A 9210-nucleotide genomic window follows, 5' to 3' on the forward strand; every position below is an offset into this window, starting at 1 on the left:
CGCACACACCCCGGGGGTGAGTTTAAGCCACTGGGTCCAGGACTGGAACCATGGTCGACTACATGGGAGGCCAGCGGCATAGCCATTACGCTATCTACTGGTCCCAAACTTAAGACCTTGATACACAGTCCTATTTCTTTACTAAAGTGATGTAAAGGCCACATTTGTCACAAGGAGATGGATATAATGGATGAACTGCTTAAATAGCAAGAATCTAGTAGCCATGGAGAAAGGTTTGTTGTTTGGGAGATAAAACTAAAGTAAAGGAGACCATCTAGGAAGATGAAGTGATATGGACAGTGATGGCCTGATCTAGGTAATTATAGTTAGCTTACAAAGGAAATGACTAAGTTGGACATTTGGAAGGAAAAAATTGTTACTATTTGGTGACTAAAAATAAAGCATGAAGGGTACAAGATGATTTCAAGCTAGTTCTATTAATAATTTGACAGTAACAGATCTAGGAATATCTTACTTGGAGGAAAAAAGACTAATATTCTCTAGTTCCCTTCAAGTATTTGAAAAATCATCTCATGGAACATCTCTGTGTGACTGTGAGAAGCAGAGTTAGTTATAGGTCAGTATCTTATAACATGTAGAATAGACTCGGTGGAATACAGGACCATCAGAGGCCATATAAGAAGATGGTCTTTAGAAAGTTTATGTAAAGTACATATTATGAAAAAGCTGGGGCAACAGGTAGCATAGTGGATAAGGTGCTGGGCTCCCATATGACTAACCACAGTTTGAGTTCTGGATCAGGTGGCTTAAAAATCACACTACGTGAGTGTGCGTGTGTGCCCAAAATCTCAAGAGGAGAATGGAGGAGACAGGATTGTGGCATGGCTGGTCCCCACTGGGGGATGATTTCCCACTTTCCCTCTCTCTGTCTGTCTCTCTGGTGAGTGCACGCCCCCTATGCCAAAAATATCTTTTGAAAGAGAGGCATTGTATGTCCCTACTTAATATATACCGTGTATCTGCACTCTATGACTGAAACTAATTGTCTAAAGGATATAGAAACGCAGTATATAGATGTAAATACCAGATATAGTGTGTGTGAAAGAGGAGGGTCTGAGGAAGGCCATTTGGGGGAGGGACAGGGAGGAAAAGCATTAATGGCACAGAGAGGACTGGTATTATCTGTTGAAGATCTTCGTGGTTTTATCGAAGGTGCTGGGGAGAGGTGTTCACCTGTTGAAATATCCATTTTGTAAGACAAATAATAATGTGATTGAATGTATGGAAGAAAATGAAATGAAAATTAATTAATTTCGAAAAAAAGCAATGCATGGGTTTCAAATTTTTACATGAAAATAAACTCTCACTTTAACTCCATATTTTCATGAACATTGTGAAGTTCCCTTATGTTTCCACACAGTAGAATAGGTTAGACAAATATCTCCTGTCTACAGGAGATATTTATGTAGAACTATCGGGTCGTCGGGAAAGTCATGATGTATTTTCGCACAGGGAAACATAGAAATGTAAGTCATGACTTTCCCGACAACCTAATAGTTTACATGGAGAATAGAGATGTGCCTCTCAATCTTTTTGTTTGACACCTTCTTATAATTATAAAAACCTCTTTTAATGTGGTGGTGAGGTGGAGCAGTGTAAGAGGGTAGAGAATTAAAGATTTTTGTTTTCTAGATATAAGTTTGCAGCGTTAAATATCTTTTCAAATGATGTATGTGTATATTTGGATTTGTATAAGGCCCTGGGAAATCACTGCAATGTCTGAGAAAGGAAAGACTAAACTTGTTTGTTAACCAAAGTCACAGAAGATAAGGTTTTATGACCATTAATAAAGGAGTAAGTTGTAGCTGCAGACCACAAGGTAAAAAGGGTAGGGAACTCAAATCTGTAACAACTTCAAAAGACCTCTGAAAAGGGACAATTAGGATGATGTTTTATTTAATTACACAATATATGTCATAAATGAATGTAATTTAGAGAAAAGTCTGTTCCTAGGGCCATAAGTTGAGGCAGTCCAGTTAGCATGTCTCTTTTATTGAAAATGACAAAATAAACTTTTGCTTGCATTCATGTGTCTCCTAGAGACCATATTAGAACAACAAATAGAGCATTCTAAATTGGATATAGTAATTTCCCTGGTCTCTTCCACCTCTAAGCCTCTGTTACTACTTTTTTAAAAAACTTATTTACTTGGGACCTGCAGTTAGTGTAATGGCTATGTCGCTGGACTCCCATGTGGTTGACTATGGTTTGAGTCCCGGACTTGGTGGCTTAAACTCACGCTAGGCACGTGTGCGTGCGTGCCCAAGATCCCAAGAGGAGAATGGAGAAGGGATTGCAGTGTGGCCATCCCTCCTGGGGGGTGATTTCTCGCTTTCTGTCTCTCTGCCTCTCTCTGTCTTTCTGGCAAGTACACGCACCCTATGGCAAAAATCTCTCAAAAAAATTTATTTACCTATTTGGCAGATAGAATTGTACTTATTGGGGCCAGCAGGTGGCGTGGTGGTTAAGGCAGTGGACTGCCACATGGCCACATGTCTGTGGCCGACTACAGTTCAAGTCCTGGACCTGGCGGCTTGCTTTTTCACTTTTCCTTTCTCTCTCTCCCTGGTCAAATTTAAAAATAAATAATAAATAAGATTAGATAAATAATTCATTTAGAAATTTGTAGGTGTTTATCTCATACAACATGATGTTTTGAAGTGTAAAGCCTCTGTTCGTTCTGAATGTTGTTATGTATGAATGGATTTCATGAACGCTTTTTTTTGGCCCTTCAGTGTAGTGTTCTTCAGAGTCTAAAAGAGCTCCTGCAGAACTGGGTGTTGTGGCTTTCTATGGACTTCCATATCAAACCTGTGATGACCAGTCCTCTGTGAGTATCTTACAACTCTCTACAAAAGATAGTTTGCACAAAAATAATTTTTAAGAGGTTTTTGCCTTAGGGCACGTGCACTTGCCAGAGGGAGAGCCAGAGACAGACATAGTGAGAGGAAAAGTGAGAAATCACCCCCTCAGTGAGGATGGCAATGCTGCAGTTCCTTCTTCAGTCTCCTCCCAGGATCTTGGGCATGCACACATATGCACCTGGCATGATTTTCAAGCCACCAGTGATTGGGACTTGAACCGTGGTTGGCCATGTGGGAGTCCAGTAATGTAACTGCTGCACCATCTGCTGGCCCTGATAAATTTGTATAAAAATGTTTGCATAGGAGTTTAAGGGTGTGGTATGAGACCTAATTATTTCATGTAAGTGGTTAGTGTTGGTTTGTCAGAAAAGTCATGACATAGTTTTCTATGCAAAGTAGAAAGATTTGAAAACCTTTTCTTTATTCATAAGTGAGTGCACTTGTGTGCAGGCAAGAGAGATGAGCATCCTCTACAGAGTTTATCCTCACTATGTTCCTCTTCTTACAGTCCTCCAGCCTATCAGATCCTGGTCACTCAAGCTTGTTCTCATCATGTTTCAGGCTAACTGAGCTGGGCATTCAAAGTGTGGTCATTATGTGGGATCTGACTTCTCTTGAGCAGTGCATTACTACTACACCACAGATCTAGCCCAGAAAGATTATTTTTGTTGCTTTTCACTGTTCTTGTCCACAATTTCATGAAAAAGGTTAATTCTACAAGTTTCTATTATAGTAGGCAGTCCTCACTAATCTGTAGGGAATATGTTCCAAGACCCTTAGTAGATGCCTGAAGCCATAGATAATATTGAACTCTATATGTACTTTGTAATTTTATATATATTTATGTGTGTGTAATTTGCTATAGGGTATGCGTATGCGCTGGAAAGAGAAAGAGAGAGAGAGAGAGAGAGAGAGAGAGAAATTTGTAGGTGTTTATCTCATACAACATGATGTTTTGAAGTGTAAAGCCTCTGTTAGTTCTGAATGTTGTTATGTATGAATGGATTTCATGAACGCTTTTTTTTGGCCCTTCAGTGTAGTGTTCTTCAGAGTCTAAAAGAGCTCCTGCAGAACTGGGTGTTGTGGCTTTCTATGGACTTCCATATCAAACCTGTGATGACCAGTCCTCTGTGAGTATCTTACAACTCTCTACAAAAGATAGTTTGCACAAAAATAATTTTTAAGAGGTTTTTGCCTTAGGGCACGTGCACTTGCCAGAGGGAGAGCCAGAGACAGACATAGTGAGAGGAAAAGTGAGAAATCACCCCCTCAGTGAGGATGGCAATGCTGCAGTTCCTTCTTCAGTCTCCTCCCAGGATCTTGGGCATGCACACATATGCACCTGGCATGATTTTCAAGCCACCAGTGATTGGGACTTGAACCGTGGTTGGCCATGTGGGAGTCCAGTAATGTAACTGCTGCACCATCTGCTGGCCCTGATAAATTTGTATAAAAATGTTTGCATAGGAGTTTAAGGGTGTGGTATGAGACCTAATTATTTCATGTAAGTGGTTAGTGTTGGTTTGTCAGAAAAGTCATGACATAGTTTTCTATGCAAAGTAGAAAGATTTGAAAACCTTTTCTTTATTCATAAGTGAGTGCACTTGTGTGCAGGCAAGAGAGATGAGCATCCTCTACAGAGTTTATCCTCACTATGTTCCTCTTCTTACAGTCCTCCAGCCTATCAGATCCTGGTCACTCAAGCTTGTTCTCATCATGTTTCAGGCTAACTGAGCTGGGCATTCAAAGTGTGGTCATTATGTGGGATCTGACTTCTCTTGAGCAGTGCATTACTACTACACCACAGATCTAGCCCAGAAAGATTATTTTTGTTGCTTTTCACTGTTCTTGTCCACAATTTCATGAAAAAGGTTAATTCTACAAGTTTCTATTATAGTAGGCAGTCCTCACTAATCTGTAGGGAATATGTTCCAAGACCCTTAGTAGATGCCTGAAGCCATAGATAATATTGAACTCTATATGTACTTTGTAATTTTATATATATTTATGTGTGTGTAATTTGCTATAGGGTATGCGTATTCGCTGGAGAGAGAAAGAGAGAGAGAGAGAGAGAGAGAGAGAGCGATAGTGAGAGGGAAAATGAGAAATCAATTGAAAAGAGAGAAAGCATATCCCCCCCAGGGGGCAATGACCACGCTGCATCCCTTCTCCTTCATTCTCCTCTCATGATTTTGGGGATACTAACATACACGCCCCACATGTTTTTCAAGCAGCCAGGTCTGCGACTCACACTACACAGTTGACCATATGAGATTCAGTTGCCCTAATCACCACACCACCTGGCTGGCCCTGTTTTTCCTTATACTTACATACCTATGATAAAGTTTAATTTATAAATTAGACATAGTAAGAGAGCAGCAATAAAGTACAGGGCCAGCCTCCTCAGCATACTGAACTGCAGAACTGGCAGCCCCATGGCCAACTATGGGTTTGGATCCCCAGTAGACCTAAAATCACATGCATACCCATAATCCTGATGGACTGGAGAGCTAGGGGAAGGTGATCACAGCGTGACCAGACCCTGTGAGGGGTGCTTGTCCCCTTCTATCCCTCCTCCCCTTTTCTTACATGCATGTATATGCACTCTCATGAATAAACTGGATAAACTTAATCATGAAGTGCCAACTCATAGCCTAGTGGTTAAGGGAACCAGATCTCGCATGGCTGACCATGGTTTAAATCCTAGCCCCAGTGGCTTGAGAAAATGCTGGGCACATGTGGGTGCATGCCCAAAATCCTGACAGAATAGAGAAATAGAGAAGGGATTGAGCTGTGACCACATCCTATTGGGAGGTGCTTTCTCTCTCTCTCTCTCTCTCTCTCTCTCTCTGTATGTGTGTCTCTTATATATGACCACATACACCCTCTGGCAGTTAAAAATAGTGAAATAGAACAGTTTTAACAATATATTGTAATAAAAGTTAGGTGAATGTGATCTCTCTCTTTCTTAAAATATTTTATTTTACTATTGTGCCATTGTCAAGTCTCCTTCTGTGTGTGGTTCATTGATTTGGGAAGAATACAAAATACTATGATGTGGTTTGACTAGAATGAAAGATGCCAAAAAGTTTGCTAATTCACCTTTAGGATTGAATTAAATTCTTTTTTTTATATTTATATACATTTTATTGTTCATACATTAAATCGCTATACATCATTTAGATTGTGAAGAGACTTTACCCAGCATGATATACACCTCAGTCTAGCCCAGTTGAGATTACTATACACATCCTCAGATTGAATTGAATTCTATTGAAAATATATATATGTATATGTTTTTTTGGGAGGAGAGGTGTTTGCTATACGGCACGTGCGCTCACCAGAAAGACAGAGAGGAGAGAGAGATAGAAAGCGAGAAATCACCCCCCAGGGGAGATGGCCACACCGCAATCCCTTCTCTTCCATTCTCCTCTTGGGATCTTGGGCACACACTCACATGTGCCCGGTGTGAGTTTAAGCCCCTGGGTCCAGGACTCGAACCATGGTCGACTACATGGGAGTTCAGCCACATAGCCATTATGCTAACTGCTGGTCTTGAAAATATTTTTAATAGCATTTTGCTCAAGAATTCAAGCAAAACTTGATTTCAGTTTTTGTCACTGTATTGCAATGTTATGGGCAGTTTCTCTCTCTCTCTCTCTCTCTCTCACACACACACACACACACACACACACACACTAATCCCACTTTCTGTTAGAAGGTGTGTATACTTGCTAGACAAGAAAGGGGAGAAGAAAGCACCCCCACATGGGGAATGAGCATGCTACAATCCCTTCTTCTCCATCTCTCTAATTTTTTTGGGCATGCACACATGCACCCAGTGTTTCTCAAGCCACTGGGTACAGGACTCAAACTGTGGAGTCAGTCACATGGAATTTAGTTGCCTCAACCACCAGACCACAATGCTGGCCCAGGTGTCACTTTATATGTCTTTGATTCAAGGATTTCCATAATTGAGGAGTGTTACATTTCAATGCTTATCCATTACTAGAAACTAATTGTGCTGGGGTCCCTGCTAGGTCTCTGGACATTGGTAACATTATGTAAAGTCTGTCTGAAAGTTAATCCTTTATTTCTTTGATATGTACTAATAGAGTTTGGTTGCTAAGGATGTCCTAGGAATTGATCTTAATGATTCTAGAGAGGGCTAAGTGTAGTTTTGTGATTAAAAAACTATGATTTTTAAAAAAATGAATTATATGTTTGAGCACTGTTAGTGTCCTGAAATCCCTATTAACTTTTTATTGTATATTATCGAAGTATGGCTTGGAAATCGTGAACATTTTTGCTATCTAGATCTGAATGTTATGGTTTCTTATTGCAGAGAAACAACTTTGGGTGGATCCATGGACTCTGTGTCGAAACTGATTCATTATGTAGGGTGGCTGTCCACTACTGCAATGCGCTTGGAGAACAACAGCACTTTCTTGCTGCACTTTATTTTGGATTTTTATGAGACGGTAGTACACATTCCGGTTTCCCTATTTAGATTTTTGCTATCCTATTCATTCTATAAGCCTATTATTTACATTTTATGTACAACCATTAAGGTGGATTATAAACTTACTTAAATAGTTAAAATAACCTCACATTTTGATGTTAAGCACTTTATTATCATTTGAGTAATTAGCTTTCATAAAGCAAAATGGGAAAACAAATGCTTTTTTTTTTAATGTCCAAATCCCACTTTTCTTTAAAAAAAAAAGAAAAAGAAAAAACGATTTTTTGCCATAGGGCACATGCACTCAATGGATAGAGAAAGTCATAGACAGAGAGAGGGTAAATGAGAACTCACCCCCTAGGGGTAATGGCCATGCTGCAGTCCCTTCTCCTACAGTCTCCTCTTGGGATTTGGGGCACATACGCACATGTACCCAGTATGATTTTCAAGCCACTAGGCGTGGGACTCGAACCATGGTCGGCCATGTGGAAGTCTAGCACCCCAACCACCATCCCATCTGCTAGTCCCCAGATACCAGTTTAATACCTGTCATAGTGCTGTCCCTGGACAGAAGTCTGTTTCTAGCATAATTTTTTGCTCATCCACTGCATATCCTCAGTCCTTGGCAAAAACCAAAGATTTCTCCTTTTTCTTCAGAAATTCTCTCCCACCTTTAAACTACCTTATTTCTCCTGGTACTTAGTAACTTTATGATGATTATCCTTCTCTTTAATTATTTTATAGTATTCTACCTAGCCAGAACCATTATCTATGAAGTACCCCATTATACTCTCGTTTTTCTTACCTTCACTAATGTCTAGTTATCTTGTGTTGAATATTTGCTTCAGAAACATTCCCCTTTGTTTGCCAGGTTGACAGCTACGTAATTTAATAAAAAAGTATTTAAGAGACTTGAGAAAGAAATGTTCTCTTCTTCTACCCTGTACCCCAGAAAAAAATTAAAGACTTTAGTAATGGTCTTCTAAAAATAATACTCTATGGTGAGGTATATTTTAAATAGGCCTATTGCTACCTGTTCTAATTAGGAATTGAGTAGGTCCAAACCTAGGATTATATCATTATTTTTTAAAGAGATTTTTGCTATAGGGTACATGTATTTGCCAGAGACACAGAGAAAAAGTGAGAAATCACCTCCTCCCATCCTGGGGGGATGGCCACATTGCAATCCCTTCTCCATTCTCCTCTTGGGATTTTGGGCATGCACACAAATGTGCTTCAAGCCGCCAGGTTCAAGACTCAAACTGTAGTCAGCCATGTGGGAGTCCAGTGCCTTAACCACTATACCACATGCTGGCCCCTATTGTTTATCTTCTACTGATATTTGGGTGAATTTCGTAGAGGAGTTCAGGAGAACTCTTCAACATATACTAATGTTGTCATTCTTCCCACAAGGTATGTGACATATACATAAATTATAACCTTCCATTAGTGGTGTTGTTTCCTCCTGGGATCTTCTATCCTGCACTCCTCAGCCTGGATTCCAGTATTCTGAACCAGCTCTGTTACATTATGTACAGGTACAAAGCTTTCCTGATTTATGAATTAGTACATCATAATTTTATCTTCATCTTGCAACTATAATATAATATTGGGTTGTCAGAAAAGCCATGTTGCATTCTTGCATAGAAAAACATAGAGAAAATGTATCACAATTTTCCAACAACCCAGTAAAATCTCCAATTCATTTTCTTTTTATTTATTTATTTTTTTTTGAGAGGTTTTTAGGGCGCATGTGCTCGCCAGACAGACAGAGAGAGACAGAAAGCGAGAAATCATCCCCCACCCCAGATGGCCACGCTGTAATCTCTTCTCCTCCATTCTCCTCTCGGGATCTTGGGCACG

The 9210-nt window shown here is 39.9% G+C and overlaps 1 protein-coding gene across 1 annotated transcript in view; it reads left to right on the forward strand.

The window, feature by feature from the left end:
• CENPI (centromere protein I) overlaps positions 1–9210 on the forward strand; it is a 70878-nt gene that overhangs the window by 39839 nt on the left and 21829 nt on the right. Inside the window, exons 16-18 of the mRNA XM_006164857.3 lie at positions 2757–2851; positions 7231–7366; positions 8761–8885. Coding sequence (XP_006164919.1) covers positions 2757–2851; positions 7231–7366; positions 8761–8885 — 356 coding nt within the window. The remainder of the gene's footprint in view (positions 1–2756; positions 2852–7230; positions 7367–8760; positions 8886–9210) is intronic.

Source organism: Tupaia chinensis, unplaced genomic scaffold (genome assembly GCF_000334495.1).
Source record: "Tupaia chinensis unplaced genomic scaffold, TupChi_1.0 Scaffold143746_1, whole genome shotgun sequence".
NCBI lineage: Eukaryota > Metazoa > Chordata > Mammalia > Scandentia > Tupaiidae > Tupaia > Tupaia belangeri.